Genomic DNA, 19,536 nt, shown 5'->3' with positions numbered 1-19,536 from the left:
TAGTATAGCCAGGGGATTTAAAACAAATTTAATGCTTCTTGCATGTGTCAGACAGGCAACACAATCGATTCTCAGTCTTGTGCTTGTCAAAAGCTTTTCTGAATATTTTGTCATCACCATCACTGCAGGCATCATTGATCATAAACTTGTGCACATGAACCAAAAGAACTCCCTGTGTGCAGGCGTTCCTAAATTTTTAATCTACTGGTGGTGAATATGTTATGGATTGTCTACACTTATTTCCTCACAAACTCAAGCACCATGATGATGTCTCGTTCCTCTGAGACAAATTTAAGGTCGTTGTTACATCCTGCGCTGATAGATTTGTTCTACACATAAAAATAAAGTCATCCAACACAACCCTTGAATCACATTAATCTAAAATGTAGACTTGCAGCAAAGCATCATAACAATGTAAGAAGAAACACTAAGCTCCAAAATTTAAAGAAGGAGCTGCATATTAAGCTTTGTAATTTGCACAATGCATTCTGTAGTGAAACCGTGAATATATTCTTTAGAAACTTCCCAGGTAAGCTATGGCATTTTCAGTCGGAATTGGGGCAATGTTTTGAACACTCGGGAACAAGCAACAAAAATGAGCCGAATCTGAACGAAAAAGTTGAACCTCATTATAACGTAGTTGCATTCGACACAAAAATGCTTTCACTATATGCAATATTCGTTCTAAACATACACAGCAAAAACAAATTCACACTAGGGTCTGCGAAACAAATACAAACATGATGCGTCCGACAAGTCGGCAAAAGTTTTCCTGTCAATTTTGATAGCTTGTCAGCAGCTTGCCATGCAATACATGACACATGAACAATGTTCATATACAAACACGTGCTTTGTGCCGTTATTAATATGCAGTGTGTGTGACTGGGCTAATTGGTAATCTGTTATAAAAACAGTGGATAGAGAATGGAAAGAACATTAGTTTTTTGTTTGTTTGTTTTCTTTCCATCCTCCCTCCACTGTTTTTATAATTAATATGCAGCCACGCGATTGGTGCGGTCAAATGGAATTGGCACATTAGCTCGCCAACTAAGGGCTAGCCAAGCCACACTGTTCGCTAAATCATGCACACACATTCAGAATTTACCGTATCAAGTTGCTCTTGCTAAGCATTTGATATTTTTGTTGCCAGAATACACATGTTGAGCTGCAGGCACACACATATTCGGCTTCTTTACGAACAGCAGAATATTCATCAAAATTAAGCATGGCCACCCAAGCTTTCTATACATTTTGTTATATCCAATAATTAGTTAAAACTGCATTCGTAATATCAAGGTTTGCCACAAGTGAGTTTCATAATACATTTTATAAAGCATTATAACTGCATTTCTTTGCTCACCCGTTAAATGACCACCAATTCCTCATGTGCACCCTATCCAATTCCAGGCAGCGTAATTACTTGTGAAGGAATGTTTTCCATGCTGTTTATAGTGATGAAAGTAAAGTACAGGTGGCATACTGCTCCAAACTTCTTTTCTGAATACTTGCACATTATTTTTGATGGATCTCAGAGCTGCCTACCAAAAGAGTGGCTGACCGCCAAGGTAATACCAGTGTTGATGCTGGTAATTGTAGGCCAAGGTCCTTGTAAGCAAGTACTGTAGATTGCTGAAGCTTTCAAGTGCCCATTTTGTGAAAGGCATGTAGTAGATGGGAAAAGGGGAAGAAGGAAGATGAGACATGTGCCGACTACAACTGGGCATTTACTGAAACACACTAGGTACGACAGTAATATACAAAGACTGTGTGCATGCAACACCCAGACATCACCGCTCAGACCCTATACCTTACGAGGTAGATAAAAATGCAAAAACATGATTAAAACCAGCCGAATCTTCATACGGCTAACAGCTCAAATTTCATTTCTACACTTCAATTAAAACAACAAATAATGTCCTCAATAATTTCCTTGGCTTTATATAGTTGTGAACAAAAAAAGTAGGACCCGTCAGTTGAACTTCTTCACGTTCATTGAATAGTGAGGGTCACAAATCCGGCAGGTTTGATGCCTTCAAGTAGCAAACAAGGGTTTACTCATTGGCTGCCTGTTCCTAAAGTTCACATACATACTATGTGATGCCATTGGTAAAAAGGTTGTGCCATATCTGTTGCTATGGCCATGAGTGGTGTTGGCTAATACTTCCCACATTACATCTTGCAGACATACATAAATACTTGGGAAAGTAGACATGGGAACAGCTATCGTCGTAGATCCATTGGCAGAGCAATGCACACATAATGCAATGGGGTGGGTTTGGCTCCCACTGGTGGCAGGTTGCCTTTTCCCTCTTCTTTCCTTGGCAACATTATCTCTGCTTCATATGGTTGTGACTAACAAAAATCAGACCCTTTAATTAATCTTCTTCTCATTCACTTTCATGTATAACCACAGAGGCACAGCTAGTTAATGCACAAGTTTACGCTTGTATATTCTGTGTTTCAGTGAAGTGTCGGTTGTAGTCTGCACCTGTGACCTGCTTGTTTTCTTTCACCGCCTTGTCCCTCATTCTACAGGCATTTTCCAAATGTGACCAATGCTTACTTGGCAAGTTCACCACTATACAATCACTACTCGTATATCTAATCACCTTAAAGCAATTAACTTTTTGGTGATAACCAGAATGGCTTTCATAAAAAATTGCGACTGCACAATAAATTTTGGTTATGTACTTCACCAGAGGTATAGATGACCACATTAATGCAATATATTTTAACCTGTCAAAGGCATTTGACTGTATATTGCTTACTGCATTAATTGAAAGGCTTAGTGGGGGCTACCTTAAATACTTATCGACAATATTCAAGCCTATCTACAAAACCATATGCACTCTTTGTGAATTGAAATGTGAGATCTAGAACGGCACTGGTTTGGGCTATTATTACGATCTATGATCAATGTTATTTGCACACCACTTGGAACGAGAACTGTCGTCTGTGTCTGTCGTCCCCGAATCCTAGTTCCGAGTGGCGTGCAAATAACACTGATCACAGAATGCAACCAACTAGCCCAAACCAGTACCCTTCTAGATCTCACATTTCAATTCTCACAGAGTGCATATGATACACGGAGATATAGAAGTTTACCTATCTTGTCATGTTTTCCACAAACATCTGCACTGCTACCTTTGTTGTTTCTTATCTATGTAAATTATACTGGTAAAGATACTAATGAGAATGCCAAGGCAAAACTGTTAGCTGATTGCATGTTGATGAGATGTCGGGACATACTGAATAAAAGGTTTTGTAAACTGGCAGACTGACGCAACACAATGGAGATGTGAATTAACATTTGAAAATGTTGAGCTATATAACGAACTATTGGGTGTAACTAAGTAAACCTAAAATTTGGTTGGTCATTCTTTAAGTTTAATTTCAATGGAGCATTTTACTATAACGAAATCTAAAATGTGGGATCCAAGAGAGTGTCAGTTATAGCAATGCAAATTTTTGTTTTCATGTGCCTCAGTTAAAATATATATTCTGGTAGCAAAAAGATAAAATACAGTCGCCGACCGATTTTCAGATGCCTGAATTTTTGGACCTGCGTGTTTATTCAGGCTTCCCTGAACGTGGCACCACCACCTAACCCCTAACACCACTGTATAACGACAATAACCTATGTTTTGGGTGCTGCACGATGTTTCAGGCATGAACCGCATGCATGATGCTGCAAACATGGTGGCTATGAAGAAAGTTGCTGCCAAATGTTGACTATGCACGCAACCGCAAATATGGTATGCTGCCGACTCCCAATCAAGCAGTGCTGGCTCGGCTTTGCAGCCCATAATCAGTGAGGTTAACGAAGTGGGTGGTGACAAGCCATCATGGGAAGCTTGCAGTCAATATGTTCGCACTCGTAGACCTTATTGGTGATTGATTGTGAGATTAGACGCATGGGCTAGACTGATGACAGCAGTAGCAGAATACAGATCCATGTGTGGTCCCATCTATGTACAAAAAGCCTGGCGGCAGCTTGGCTTGGTCAGACTGCAGTCAGCAAGCCAACGTACCAATACCGCACAATGACACAGGTCACATGATTCCGTCTTTATGATGGTGCAGAGTGTGCGTATGTAATTTAAGGCTGTTGCTATGCCTCGATCAGAATGGCAAGATGCTGCTGAGACATCAAAAATTGCATAAGACCTTTTGCTGGCCCGTTCGAGGCACCCGAATTGCGTTTCCTAGGTGTAGAACTGGTCGCAATTTTTTTTTCTTGATATTTGTGTGTATAATATAGGGCATAACAAAGTTATTTTCAATGCTGAGGTAACTTCGTTATAAGTATTTTCAACTGTATGGCAATAGTAACGAAACAAAAGTAATAGTTTACACTTACCATACAGGAAATCAGAATATTTGATCAGTTAGCTATAAAATACCTTGGAGCAACAATTAACAGCAACCTCAGCTAGCTTTCACATATTCAAGACCTTTAACAAAGCATTTATTAAATTCTGTGGTTTTTACATGCCAAAACCACAATATGATTATGACCCACGGTATAGTGGAGAACTCCAGAATAATTCTGACAACCTTGGGTTCTTTAACATGCAACCCGATGCACGGTACACTAGTGTTTTTCACATTTTCACCCCCCATCGAAATGTGGCCGCCACAGCCGGGACTCGAACCTGCTACCTCAGGCTTAGCAGCTCAATGCTAAAGCCACCACGGTGGGTTAACAAAGCATTTATAGTGCATTGCTTTCTACAGAGAAAATAAAAGAGCTTGCCATCAAATATAGCTATTCCTCTCTCTGATCCTAGTCCTCAGTATGCTTTCATAGTATGCAACCAATTCTTTAATAAGGAAATTATCAAAGAACCCGCCTGGTGGCATAGTGGCTTTGGCAAACTAGCCAAGCCCGAGGCCGCGAAATGCAGAAGCACCAGTGTACGGCGCATTTGGTGCATATTACAGAGCCCCAGGTGGTCAAAATTGATCCGGAGTTCCCCACTACACATGCCTCATAATCATATTGAGGTTCGGCATGTCAAACACCAGAATATAATATAATTTTTTTAATTATCAAAAAGAAGTGAATCCAGTGACCAGTTCCTGTCTGCCCAGTTACCTCCGACTTCAAAACATCATCATCAAGTTCCAATATGTTAAGGAAGCTCAGACTAGATCCACTTCACATCCACTGTAAGGTTGTCAGGCTCAAGTAGTTCTACTTGATGCATCATGATAAAACAGGCTTGGCAAGTGTGACATGCATGTTTAATGCTTCACACATGTCATCAGACACTAATCATTCTACTACAACAGTATGCCCTTACTTCAACCACACAAACATTTCTCAAAAATCATTCTTTCCTTTTATAAGTGAAGGGTTCAATCGTTTCCTTGAAAATAATGTTGAATACAAACACATAACTTAATTTGAAAAAATTGTTACTGTCCAATCTCTTATAAACCCCCTCCTACTTGGGCAGCACTGCTGTCTGCTGTATTTGTAAATAAATAATTATTTCTCATAGTTCTAAGTTTACACACTGGCAGTGTTGTCTGGATCATTAGCCACTGGCTAGTAATGGATCCATGCAAGAATCTATATAAGACGGTTCAACGGAAAACAATAAGCAGAATGATAAAAACAAACTATGCATACTCTGTAAATAATAAGCAAATAAGGGCAGTATGCCAATGACGAACCATAAAAGTTGCTCAAGGGGCTTTATATGGAAACACAACCACGCAAATGCTTGTATGTTCAATGAAGCAACATAAGAACCTGTATGGACAGACCTCAAACGCAATGTGTAAAGAGATAGAAAGACCTGAATGGCGCAGCTTACATTTGGAGCTTCTAGTACAGACTGGCAAAAGCAATAAAATACCCCTGTTGGCTTGAAAAAAAAAGGACCTGAATGATTATTAGCACGAGCTGCGCAGAAAATGCATCAATAGTGCAACTCAGTAGTCTTGCACCTGAAGCAAGAGCATAAGTTTTATGAACTAGTGCTTAATAAGTCTTGCGAGGATGTGTGACTGAAGGACTGTTCAAAATCTTTATTGCTCTTTTCTCAATTGGTTCAGTGTACATATTAATATTGCAAAGTTGTACCGTAACCAATGAGAGATGCTGCAATGGATGGCTAAGCAAATAAGTGTTTTTGCATCAGAATGTGACCACTGCAGCTACAAATTAACGTTACCACACAACCATATGCTCAGCAACTGAATGACATAGCTATCGAGACACCACAGTGCAATGTCACTGTTTTGTTGGCAGAGCGGAACTATAAGGCTGCCAACAGAACTGCTCTTCTTGGAAAACTTGTGATTTTAGAGCATTAGTCATCGCTACTAGACATTTCGACATTTGGTTACTTTTGTAGCCAAGCTTCAAACAAATGGCTATTAAAGAGAAGCATCTCAAAAACGGAAAAAAGGACTAAGTGAAACTAGTCACTCATGTACTATGCATTTCCAAGAACTAGCCCAAGAAGCCACCCCTGACATGTGAATTCTGAAAGTGAATCGCGATGTGAACAGAGCATTACATCCAAGTCCAGCACTCTAAAATTTTGACCACAGGCCATCAAAAGTAGTGCATGAATGTGTTAAATATCACTGTAAATGCCTGACCATTTTATGTCAGACTGAAAACTTTTCAGGACCCCTGTACAGAGGTGTTTGAGTACCAGCCAGACAGTATGTTTCTGGCACAATTGTGAAGAAAAGCACATAACATTTCAAACAAAGAGAAGCATATTTTTCACAGCAACGTAATACCTCAGAATTGCAGAATTGCAATGTAATACCTCAGAATTTAGCAAAACTTTTATGTCTCATACCAAAAAAACAAAGTGTCGAAAATTAAGTTTATTGGCTTTTCCTTTTTCACAAAAGCGGGGCAAGAGCTAGAGAATATGAACCCTGACAGAGCTTTTTGCTTGGGATAAGTCAGCATGCTGCACTATCTTCTTTCAATACATAGCACATTATAGAGTCCAAAATGCACAAACATTAGTCATAACATGCTATGCACAGTCAACCACAGAAGTTGTCAGAGCACAGCGGACCCATGAAGTTTCTTTACCATTTCTCTACACAGCCAAGAACATGGTAAGCAATGTTATATAGTTGTTTCTGCTTTTCACAGAAGTTGTCAGAGCACAGCGGACCCATGAAGTTTCTTTACCATTTCTCTACACAGCCAAGAACATGGTAAGAAATGTTATATATTTGTTTCTGCAGTTGATAGTCTGTTGATAGGAAGTTCTTCAACATAACGATAGCATAGTCACAAAATTTGCTTCCAGACTTTCTGTGGGATGTCCCATCCTGCTTTCTGCTTGCTCCGATTTTAATAAACAGAGGCTGTTATTGCATGCCAATAGTTGTACTCCATGCTTACATTTTTGCAACAAGCTGTCATCGTTTCTGCGCCACCTGAAAGGTATCTGGCCATTATCAACTGCAACATCGTGTTTCTTGTTTCGCACGAAAACCTTTCTTCCTTTTCTGTGCAGCCTGGCACACAGCTAGATGCTCAAGAACAGCTTCACATTCGAAGAGCATGGTATCGGCGCAGTGCTAGAGGCGCATAATCATAATGCAGCATATTGGTCTGCTCTTTGGTTCTTACCACTGTCGACTATCACAGAGAAGCTTGTCAAGTAAACATTGGGGTTGTCACAGAATTTGTCACACTGACCGTCGGTGTGTAGTGTTTCACTTTCGTCCTGTACATCTGCATTCACTCAATGTATGTACACGCAGATTTCCATAGGCAGCACATGCCACTGTGTGCTGTCCTGAATGGCTGAGCTTCGAGTACAACCTTTTCAAACGAACTGCAGATGTGTGTGCATCAAGTTGTGACATTTTGTCACTCCAATTTTTCCTGAAATGTTCACAGGTGCTATTGAATGAAACACAATGTCTAGCCTGAAGACCCCGGCAATTATTTCACATCATAACCTTACATGCAGCATGATTTCTGAGCCCATTATTGAGGATTGCTTCACCTTGCATAACAGCATACCTGCAGTGAAATTTTGTTACACAAAAATCACAGATAGGCACACTTTGTTATGTCGGTAAAAAATATGCATAGCATCTACTGGCATCAAGTTACAAAAAGTAAAAAGATTTGCCTGTTTTCCACTATCCACTACAGTCTCTCTATCTCTAACATACTAAACAGGTTTCAACTAACTGAAGGAAGTTAATGTTCTGTCAAAAAAAGACTATTTTGAATATTGGTTGAATGTGCTATATGATTTTTGTTTTTGTAGAAAAAAATGTGTATTTGAAAATAATTTTTTTGTCGTTGAAAATTATGTGAATGAGGTGTAACTGAATGTTATGCGAAATTTCTGCAACAATGCTTCTTTTGTGCCATAATGAAATTTTTTCTGCTACTTTTGATGTACAAGTACTATCAGCAAAATTGAAATATGATATGAACAGTGGAGTGCGTGTCTGAAGCATAACTGAAGGCAGTGTGTGTGATAGGTCAGTCATCACAAGACACACGGGTGCACATCCAATTCGACCGGTGGATGCGAGGAAGCTTGCCGTACTGCGATAGTTTTGCTTCTGTTTTCTATGATTTGAAAATGAGACAACTAAAGTCAAAGAAAACATAACAAAGCAGGCGTAAAACTATCACAGTATGGTGATCATCCTCGCATCTGGAGGGCAAACCAGATGTGCGTGCCTATCTAGTGACGACTGGCCTACACTGCACAATGCACCTTCAGTTATCCATAGAAAACGGCATGCATTCCACTGTTAATGTTTCAATCTTTGCTGATAGTACATTTTGTGATATACTGATATGGTGAAAAAGGTTAATTTCAATCAAATTAGCTGGGCCAGCTTTTTTATAAATGGAGCATAATTGTTCAAATTAAAGTGTGGCTTCCACAATGTGGTGCAAAATGCTGCACAAGTTTCGTGTCTGCTTAAACTGTAAATGTAGTAGGACAAATGCTGAATCTATGGAAAAGATATCACCAGCAGCAGCAGTAGCCTATTTTATGTCCACTGCAGGATGAAGTCCCCTCCAGTCTCCAATTACCCCTGTGCTACGCCAACTGATTCCAACTAGCGCCTGCGAATTTCTTAATTTCATTATCTCACCTAGTCTTCTGCCATCCTCAACTGTGCTTCCCTTCCCTTGGCACCCATTCTCTAACCCTAATGGTCTACCGTTTATCAAACCTACACCTTACATGACCTGCCCAGCTCCATTTTGCTTTTCACTTAATGTCAGAATATCGGCTATCCCATTTTGCTCTCTGTTTCAAACCGCTCTCTTCCCGTCTCCTTAACATTACGCCTAACATTTTTCGTTCCATCGCCCTTTGAGTAGTCCTTAAATTGTTTTCGAGCTTCTTTCTCAGTCTCCAAGTTTCTGCCCCATATGTTAGCACTGATAGGATGTGGTGATTGCACACCTTTCTTTCCAGTGATAGTAGTAAGCTCCCAGTCAGGATCTGGCAATTCCTGCCGTGTGCACTCCATCCCATTTTTATACTTCTGTGAATTTTCTTCTCATTATCAGGGTCCCCTGTGAGTAATTGACCTAGGTAAACATACTCCTTCACAGACTTTAGAGGCTGACTGGCGATCCTGAACTCTTGTTTCCTCGCCAAGCTATTGATCATTATCTTTGTCTTCTGCATATTAATCAACCCCACTCTTACACTCTCTTCGTTAAGATCTTCAATGATTTGTTGCAACTCCGCCCTGATGTTGCTGAACAGGACAATGTCACCTGCAAACCAAAGGTTGCCGAGATATTCGCCATTGATCCTCATTTCTGAGCCTTCCCAGTTTAATAGCTTGAATACTTCCAAGCGTGTAGTGAATAGCATTGGAGAGATTGTGTCTGTTTGTCTGCTCTCTTTCTTTATAGGTATCTTCCTACTTTTCTTGTGGAGAATTAAGGTAGCTGTGGAATCTCTGTAGATACTTTCGAAGTTATTTTCGCAAGCATCCTGTACTCCTTGATTACGTAATGACTCCATGACTGCTGGTATCTCTACTGAATCAAATGCCTCTTCATAATCCATGAAAGCGTATAGAGAGGCTGATTATACTCTGTGGATTTTTCAATTACCTGATTGATGACATGGATGTGATCCATTGTAGAGTATCCCTTCCTGAAACCTGCCCGTTCCCTTGGTTGACTAAAGCCCAGTGTTGCCCTTATTCTATTGGAGATTATCTTGGTGAGTATTTTATTTAATACCAACCATTGAAGTCGATAGACAGTTCGTATAAAGGGCCGCTAGTTTTTCAAGCATTACGTCTCCTCCATATTTGATTAAATCGACTGGTAGTCAGTCTTCTCCTGCCACTCTTCCCCGCTTCCCCCCTATGTCTTTCAAAGCCCTTCTAACTTTATCGCTAGTTATAGAAGGAGCCTCTGCAACCTGTTCATTACAACTTTGAATGGAGGTATCGTGACTGCTCTGGGTACTGTACAAGTCGATATAGAATTCTTCCGCTGCTTTTACTATATCTTTGAAATTGCCGATATTACCCTGCTTATCTTGAATACATACATCTTGGTTTGTCCTATGCCAAGTTTTCTTCTCACCAATTTCATATTGCAGCCATTTTTTACTGTTTCCTCAGTCCTTCTCACATTATAATTTCGAATACGCCTTACTTTCTCCGTGTTGATCAGTTTTGACAGTTCTGTGAAATCTACCTGATCTCTTGAGTTGGACACCTTCATTCTTTGCCGTTTCTTTAGTAGGTCCTTTTTAACTTGGGAGAGCTTACCTACTGGTTGCCTGGGTTGCCTGAAGCCAGCCTAGTTACGGTTTCATTCATTACCTCTATGTCATCTTCATCTCTCTGTTCTAAGGCTGCATATTTATTTGCAAGTAGCTGCCCGAATTGGTCTTCTTTAACCCTTACTGCATCTAGGTTGGCTTTGTCTTCTTGACCAATTTTATTCTTTCTCCCTTCATATTGAGGTGAATCCTAGGCCTTACTAACCTACGATCACTGCACCTTTACCCTACCTAACACTTCTACATCCTGCACTAAGCTGGGATTGGCAGAAAGTATGAAATCCATTTCATTTCTTGTTTCACCATTAAGGCTTTTCCTAGCCCACTTTCTGTTGCTATGCTTATTCAGCCTATTCCTTATTATGCAGCTTATTCCTTTCTGAAAATTCTACCAACATCTCTCATCAAAGTGTTCCTAGAATCGATGCCATAGTTGCCATTGCTTGTTCCCCCACTTTTGCATTGAAGGCACCCATGACTACAGTATACTGAGTTTGCACTTTTCCCATCGCTAATTCTATGTCTTCATAAAACTGTTCTATTTCACCATCATTATGACTAGAGGTTGGAGCGTATGCTTGCACACTCTAAAAACAGTTGCACCTTTTGGGGTGTGTATTTGCCACAGAACAATAATCGTCATCTGTCTTGCCCGCATTTCCTTTCTTTAATGCTGCGAGCCTGGTACTTCCCAGTAACGAACGGCATGTGCGTTATCAGCATGACATAGCATTCCAGACAAGAAAGTAAACGAACACAGCATTTTCAAGAAAGGAAATGCAAGCAAGACAGATTATTATTCTGTGGCAAATATACACCCCAAAGGGTGCAACCATTTTTAGAGTGTACTACGTTTACTCTATACCTCCTATTTAGTTATTATTTTATTACGACTCTGCTACCATCTCATTAATGCTGTAGAATTCGTTAATGTTGCATGCTATGTCCTTATGGATTAGCTATTCTTATCTGGGTGTCCTCTATCCTCCTGAGACCCCGCTATGGGGATTTGTCCAATATATTGGACATTAAGAAATAAGATAGCACTTCTGTCACAAGGCTTTCATCCTCATAAAACCGCACTGTCCAACTTATTGAACACCTGCTTGCGCCATCTATGCAGCATTGATGAAAATACATCGTTCAAATTCCTGCCGAAACAGTTCCACAATGGCGGCATTCAGCGGCGCGGCGTTTTACGGCAGCTGCCGGAGAAGCACTGTTTCTCGTATTTCTACCTGCTTTCAGGGCATATACTTGATTTTATAATAAAGTTAATACAACAGCATAAGCGCAGAATACGAAATTTAAATTTTTGGCGCGTTTACTTTTTTTCACGCTTCCTTTGATTTCGCGTGTCCATTATGTTGGACGCTAGGACTCAACCCGGTTATTTAGACCGCGCTTTTGAGATGGCCTTGTTATGAACAGCAGGCGAGTACTGTTGGCATTTAGCGGCTTGTGGACGAAATCGCGTCTCTTTTTTTTTCTTTAGGGGACCGGCCTCGCGTGTCTGATGAATTAAGCGGATAACTTTTCTTTTTTCAATCCATGGCTAAGACCCGCAAGACACCTGTCGCAGGTGGTCTCGTAAGGAACAGAACATATCGATGTCCCTCGACCTGATATTGTGCGCATGTAGAACGTCAACATGGGGGGTGTTGACAAGGCAGACCAAATGATAAGTTACTACAGGATAAAAGCACGCGTCAACAAGTGGACAGTCAGAGCCATCTTTCACCTCTTCTACATTGCCCTCAACAACTCCTGGGTGCAGTACACGCGGGACATACGCTCCCTAAAGAAACAGCGGAAAGAAATACTCAAATCTATGCAGTTCCGCCAATCTCTTGCTGAGACTCTCGTGGCTCAAGGGAAGATGCAGGATGAAACGAAGAGTGAGAACAAAGCCGAGTTGCATCCGCCATCAAGACAGGCTCGACTGTCTCCTCGAGAACCCCCAAAAAAGAGCACTACCCACTGCTCAATGCTGGCTGACACTGCAAACGCTGCCCGTTGCAGACTACATGGCTGCGACATGGAAACAAATCTTTTTCACCAAATGTCGGCTCTTCTTCGGCATCACCCAGGAAAAAAGTGTTTTGAAATTGCCCACAGGAAGTGAACACAAGAGCAAAATTTTTGTTAACCCTTTACTGCACAATTTTTTGTTTCCTCAAAATATTATTCGTGGAGTTGTAGGGAAGCATAATATTACCTGTACTCCCATGGAAACTTACTTCAGCGAATGTCTGTGGTTTCAATTTGCAGAATAAGGGTATGTTGCATATCTGCAACAATGTGCAAATAAAGAAGAAGTTGAAAGTAAATAATAGATTTAGCGCGATTCATACTCAGATGCTTATTTGCACGAGACAATCATTGGTGTATCTATGATTTAGTGTGGAACAAAAAGAAGCACTTTTACATGCTTGTGCAGCACAGGTGGTTCCCACACTTCGTGCAGTACGTCATGCAGATTCCCGTCCAGCCAGGAAACAATGCAGTGTTTTCGGGTTATTGTCAAAATGTAGAACATCGAAGCGCAGACGTAAAGCTGTGCCCGTGACGACGTGACACGGCAACGTGCGGAGGCACAGCGTACTTTTGAAAAGAAAAAAGGAAATTTGACCAGAGAACATCTTGTCCACATATTGAATCGAAACGCACTTACACTCGTGGCTGTCGTGACTAATTGAATAGTCACTGCCTTTACTATAAGGAGGAATTGCTGGGCCATACCAGCGTTTCGGAGCTATTTCACTATTACGAAGAAAATAAACCATGTACACGTTGTTGCATTTGTGCAACATAGCAACGCTCTGTCGCCAGGAACAAACTATTCCGAAATTACAATGTCTTTTTGAACCTACAGAGTTAGAAGGATGTGGAGCATAGCGTAACAATATTTTTTTGCGCTTTGTCTTATGGAGAAAGACATTTACAATTTGTAAAACTTACCTATATCACTGCTCGTGGGCGCGCGCAGCCTCCGCCACGTTTGTTTTGGTAGAAGATGCAAAGAATTAGCACAGATTGCAGCACAAGGTGCCGCGTTTTACAGACCAATGTCGCGGATATGCAACAACGTGTACAGGAAGCTCCAAACTGACTTTGCTTCGGTTTTTATCGCCGTTCATCAGAATGTTGCGTAAATGCAACAAGGTGCAGTAAAGGGTTAAGCAGAGGAATGCTCTTTTTTGTACTTTATTCACTAGTTTGCCTTTCGAGTTAAAATATTTTTGCACACGAGTTTGAGCGAAATATCTGCGGTATGACATTACGTGCGCGCTGGGTGAAAAAGACCGGGTAGCATCCCAATGTCCAATATATTGGACATCGCGCTGAGCTGAAACTATCAGGGCTGTTAAAAAAATATTTAACACTTTTCATCTTCATACACCTACTGACTTATTCTGAAAGTTTGGAAAAAATCTGTGCACCCAAATGCATCCCGGGTCTCAGGAGGCTATAGCAGAGGACGTGCCAGTTAGTCAGCACTGTATAAGCCTCGCCAGTTCTTCTAACCTCACTAAGGCCAATGATATCCCAAACAATGCCTGACAGTTCCTCAAAGAGTCCTGCTAAACTTGTTTCACTCGAGAGGGTTTGTGTGTTGAATGTTGCCAGGGTCAGTTTCCAGTGATTTATCACAATCACGACATGTTATTAAGTTACGTTTTTAGAACTCTTGGTCACTGTATGCAAATGCAGACAACTCAACTTGAAGTACTAGTAGTTGAAGTGAGAGTCCAAGACAGTGCTCCCAGCAAAGAAGCATGTTTATTTCTCCAACAAAGGGTGCATTAATATGAAAGGAGTGCTAGCAGCAGGCACGATCACATGCAGCTTGGCTCAGAAAAAAATCAAATAACTTGAAAGCTTATAAAGAGTTTCAATAAGTTATCATGGCGATGCACTTTAAAGTTGCTTAGATCTTGCCCTCATGTGCGTTGTAGCCACCACCCAGTGCTAAATACAGCGTGCAAAAAGGGCTATGATGTGTTATTCGTCGCTAATGCATTCCCTATCCTAAGTGCACAATACAGTAAAATGGTAAAATAGTAAAATAATAAAACAGTGCGAAATATTTGACTCATATAGAACCAGAGTGAATCCTTGTATTAAGATTTTATACAAAAGTAAGCATGATGGCCCATGCTTCCAGATATGAAGAAAATAAAAAGCCGATCTGGCAATGCTTAGCAGAGCTGTTCATAAGGCAGGAAGCTATTGTGCCTGAAGAAGGCGAACCATGGCAGGGTTAGGAAAGGCACGCCACGCAGCAGCCACACGCGCCACAGCCAATGCGCGCAGCAGCATGAGCTCATTCCGCGAAGCCTCAAGGGAACGACGTGCCTCAACCAGGGCACCCCAGTTTGGCTCCTGAGCAGAGCTGGAAGCACGCCGGTTGCTCAGATCCACCACACGGACCTGGACACACAGTGACAGGGCCTGAATTTGGGCACGTGCAGCCTTTGCACATGCATCACGCTGCTGCTCAACACGTGGTGGTACTGGCACCAGTGGTGCCAATGATGTGAGCAGCTGGCTCACACGGTGGCTTTCCAGCTTGGCTCGCTCACTGTGCACATGTCGCAATGCTGCCTTGATGTCTTGCAGCTGTGGCCAGCTTGTATTTGCTGCAAATTAAAACACTGTCATTCTGCATGTGTTAAAAATGCAGCTGCACACTGAGCATCACTTCTATCAGTGATAAGCCAATCAACACTGCTTACTTACCTCTGGCCCGAAAGATGAAACCTTAGTGGGGAAAGAAAAGTAAAATAAAGACTGGCAATATATAACACAACATACTCTTTAGTAAAGAACATAGAGCATTGGGTGCACATTAAGGAACCTCAGGTAGTCGCCCACTATGGCATGCCTCATAAACATATTGTGGTTTTGGCACGTAAAACCCCAGAACTTAATTTTTTTGAGTAATGAGCATCATTGTAATGCACTCTGCAACTACACACATAATGATGTAAACTGTGAACACTTCAATGCAATTAATCCAAATCACTTTGAAAATTGGGCAGCTCAAAGTGCACTTTGAAGCAGAAATCTACAGGGGCAGTACCAATCACATCGGATCATTTTTCTTTCCACAAGTGCAAGCATTTGTTTTTACCACTCTGAGGGTGCTTTGTTTACGAGTTCTTGCAATGTGTCCTTCACTAGTATATGCGTGCATGCGTTTGGGTTCACTCATCTTTACAAAAAATTCTATAGGGGCATTCACATAGTGAAATTTTTGAATGAAATAGAATATAATATGAAATAAGTATGAAATATTGATATTGAATCAAATACAGAATATTTTTCTGCTTTTTGAATGTAAACTGAAAGAACTCTTTGCAGGACTACCTAGAGAATCATGCTGCTGTGGTACACTATGCCCTCTTGGAACTAATTACTTACCGTGACACATGCTGCGCATGTGACCTATCCTTCACCTTTGCAAGTGGGTGCACGCCGCTCTGATTTACACAGAAATATATTTAAATTTTTTAATTTTCAATGCCTATGTTGGCTTGCAGAGGGATTCAACGATATCCGTTTGAATAGTTTAAGCTCAAAATCATCATCCCACTGTTCATAGTGATGGTTTATAAATTAGGTAATTCCATCCTATTGTAAGGTGTTGCCCTACAGCACTGTTAATTTCATGTGCCTCCCCTAACTGACCCACACACTTGACATTTTCGCCATAGATGCTGCACAGTGTGTCTCGTATTCATGCAGTTTCATTCCAATCAAATTTTTAGTTCTTAACAGATGGGGACAAAATGAAGGACGAGACACACAATGCACTACGTCTGTCATCCTTTTTTTCGTCCACGTCATTTAAACGTGTTTACATGCTTGCTATGCTCAACAAACTCCCCTAACTAGCTGTGCTGATAATTTATACTGTTTTCTCAGAAGGCATCTGCTCAATCAAAGAAATAATGAGATAAACACTCATTCATTTTTAGCCTGGTAGAATCATGATGCATTTAACACACCTCTCAACCTTGTCTGTATCCCAGTGACTGGTATCCAAAGTAAAAGTGAGGGACAAATGTCATAATATCACTTGTATACGAATTACCTGGCATGCCGACTGTTTCAGACAGCCCCTTGTAAAGAGTCTTCTTAGAGATCATTTTTAACTTGTCTTTCAGTTCACCACGCTCTGTTTCCAAAGCATCAATGTCGGCTTGTAAATGGTCCATGGTCTCTTCAAACTCTCTGCAACCAAACAATGTCTATAAATTTTACAGGTCATGGTGATCATGGTATGTTTTCAAGCAAGTTAGCAGAATACTGCTGTAAAAAGGCAAGAAAAATTGACACCTTCAATGCTCAAAACAACTTAATACACAGCGTAAAAACACAGATCACAGAAAAGGAGACATAGACAGTTATGGTGTATGTGACTCCTATGTCCTGTGTTTTTCCACTGTAAAAGTTTGGTTTCCAAAAAATTCCATACAAACCAACCTATAAAAGCTGCTTCAAAGAATAAATATGCATGACACACCAAAAGATACTTATGATATGCAATGCCACAATAAATCACAAATTCTTCAGCCATGCAGAAAATATTTTAGATTCAGACAAAGCACCAGCTCCCAACCTCGATTGTGACTGAGGAAACAGCAGGAAAAAAACAAACAACAGAACTTGTAAACTCTATGAGAAGTATAGTAATGTAAGTCTGATTCTCAGCCTTGAGTGAAAAATATATGCAGATCATTTGCACAACTTCTAAGCAGGTATTTGCTGTTTAAGAAGTTTTTTTCACTTGGCCCTAACACCAAACAAATAGCCCTAGACAGATCAAGTGTGAACACTGGGCACCGCATGCACAGCAAGTACAGCACTATCCAAATACATATTACATTGCTCAGTTCCTTGAACCAAAATATGAGGCAGAGGATGCATGGTCTTGTATTGTGCACTCCAACTCTAAATCTGAAAAGAATTTACATTCACTGTTAAATATGGAATTCTGTGAAAGCTAAGAGCTCACAATTAGAGTTGCATTATATTTTTAAACCTATGAAGAAGACCCTGCACACAGCCATAGATAGCATGATGCTGAAATGAGTTAATGGGCATTTCTAAATCATCTTCATATAATTATTGCAACCTGGTGCTATCACTGTTAACAAAAACTGCAGCTGCCATTTTATAGAGCCTTGCAAAGACTCTTCAATGTGATAAATGAACCATCATATCCACTAGATGTCACTAAAACCTGTGGGAATTGTGGTATCCCGGTAGCTTTTTATGTGGATGTCCACCTATGGTTCCATCCCTACTCCTCTCCCTTTACACCTGTGGCTGGACGAGGCAACGGTAGGGCTGTCATTCATTTGTCTCCCCACCCCAGTTGGTCCAGCGGGTTTACACTGATCCTTGGTTGTCGAGAACCATTCCCTTATGCTTCTGGCCATAAGAGGTGCAACTGGCACAACCAAAACACTGAGAAAGTGTGGGGATTTCTCCAAACAGCACAAGGCGCGTATACATTCTTTCTCTTGTCTGTTGGCCCCTTTGGATACCTTTGGACTTGAGCTTGTCCATGGTGCCTTACACTAATGATGAGAGCATATCATTGGTGTGGCTCCTTTTCCAAACGCTAAGCCAAGCAGCGGTGCCTATTGCTTCTGCATGGTTGTGCTACACCAGGTCGTACTCATTTGAAACTAACACTGATTACCCTATGCTCTGGCAACCAGACCATTCGATAACCACGAGTACGTAGCACAGCCTTGGGGACACTTCTTTTCTTAAGTCTTTACTTCCCATGCCACTCCAGACTGGGCAAGGTTGTACAAGGTTGGCAGTCACTGAAGACAAATAAACCTGCCCTTTTGTCAGCTTGGGCAGTACAGTAGAACCTCGTTGATACAATCCCCCCCACCCCCCCATTTCATACAATTTTCTGGCGCCAACATTCGCGATAGAAAACACAAAAAGTTAACAAATATAGTTATGCTTCTTTTTTACTGGTTAATACATTCCTGGAAAACAAAAACTTTCAGCACCAACATTAAGTACATCAGGAAACTGCGATCATACAACACATTTCCAGGCCCCTAGATCCTGTGTCAACAATAAATACCATGATGCACGTGTGATCGGGAGCAGTAGGTGCCCACTACGGCAGCTTCCCCGCAGTACTCGCCCACCCGTGTCATGTGAAAACGCTGGCATGAGCTCAGAGTTTCCTCTTCCGGTACCAGCAAATCTCCTTGTGGGTTCTTGCATGTTGCATTCACAGCTATCGCCGCCAACCCTATTGCAATAAGCATCTTCACCTATCTGTTTCACAGTGTGCGTTATGTAGTGCCATTGGAAGTGAACTGCATGGTTTTATTAGGCAATAACTCAAATGCACCACCTGAAGCAGGAAACGGTGGTGCATTAGGGGTATTGCTTGTTGCCTGCTGCAGCTGTCACGAAGTGGGCGTCATGTTTCACATTGGTGGTATCATATTCTGGCATTGCCCACTAGCCTGTCTTCATTTAGGTTTTCTGTCTGTCTTAAAACACTACACAATAGGAAAAACACAAGGCGCATTTTTGGCCACTCAAGCCCCACCTGCTCAACATGCGTAGGCTTCTCGCACTGCAGCAATTCTTGGCGAGTGGGCATGTGAGAAATTCCCACTAAAATGCTTCTTTTGAAGAAGCTGCTAACCCAAGCCAAATTCAGCGAGCACAAACATAGCTTGCCAAAGCTGCA

The 19,536-nt window shown here is 41.2% G+C and overlaps 1 protein-coding gene across 4 annotated transcripts in view; it reads right to left on the bottom strand.

The window, feature by feature from the left end:
• Nucleotides 1-14,554: 14,554 nt before the first annotated feature.
• Nucleotides 14,555-19,536, bottom strand: part of DCTN1-p150 (dynactin subunit 1) — a 50,294-nt gene continuing 45,312 nt past the window's right edge. For 2 of the 4 annotated variants that reach the window (XM_065439668.1, XM_065439667.1), the window contains exons 8-10: nucleotides 16,891-17,030; nucleotides 15,534-15,554; nucleotides 14,555-15,433 (exon numbers count right to left, since the gene is read on the bottom strand). In XM_065439668.1, the coding sequence (XP_065295740.1) occupies nucleotides 15,021-15,433; nucleotides 15,534-15,554; nucleotides 16,891-17,030 (574 nt within the window). In that variant the 3' untranslated portion in view covers nucleotides 14,555-15,020. Of the gene's footprint in view, nucleotides 15,449-15,533; nucleotides 15,555-16,890; nucleotides 17,031-19,536 lie in introns of all 4 variants that reach the window. The other 2 variants (XM_065439670.2, XM_065439669.1) reach the window with 2 other exon arrangements.

The sequence above is a fragment of the Dermacentor albipictus genome, chromosome 1 (assembly GCF_038994185.2).
Source record: "Dermacentor albipictus isolate Rhodes 1998 colony chromosome 1, USDA_Dalb.pri_finalv2, whole genome shotgun sequence".
In the NCBI taxonomy this organism is placed as follows: Eukaryota; Metazoa; Arthropoda; class Arachnida; order Ixodida; family Ixodidae; genus Dermacentor; species Dermacentor albipictus.
The sequence above is the reverse complement of the archived record's forward strand: the minus strand, read 5'-3'. Positions and strand labels throughout refer to the sequence as shown.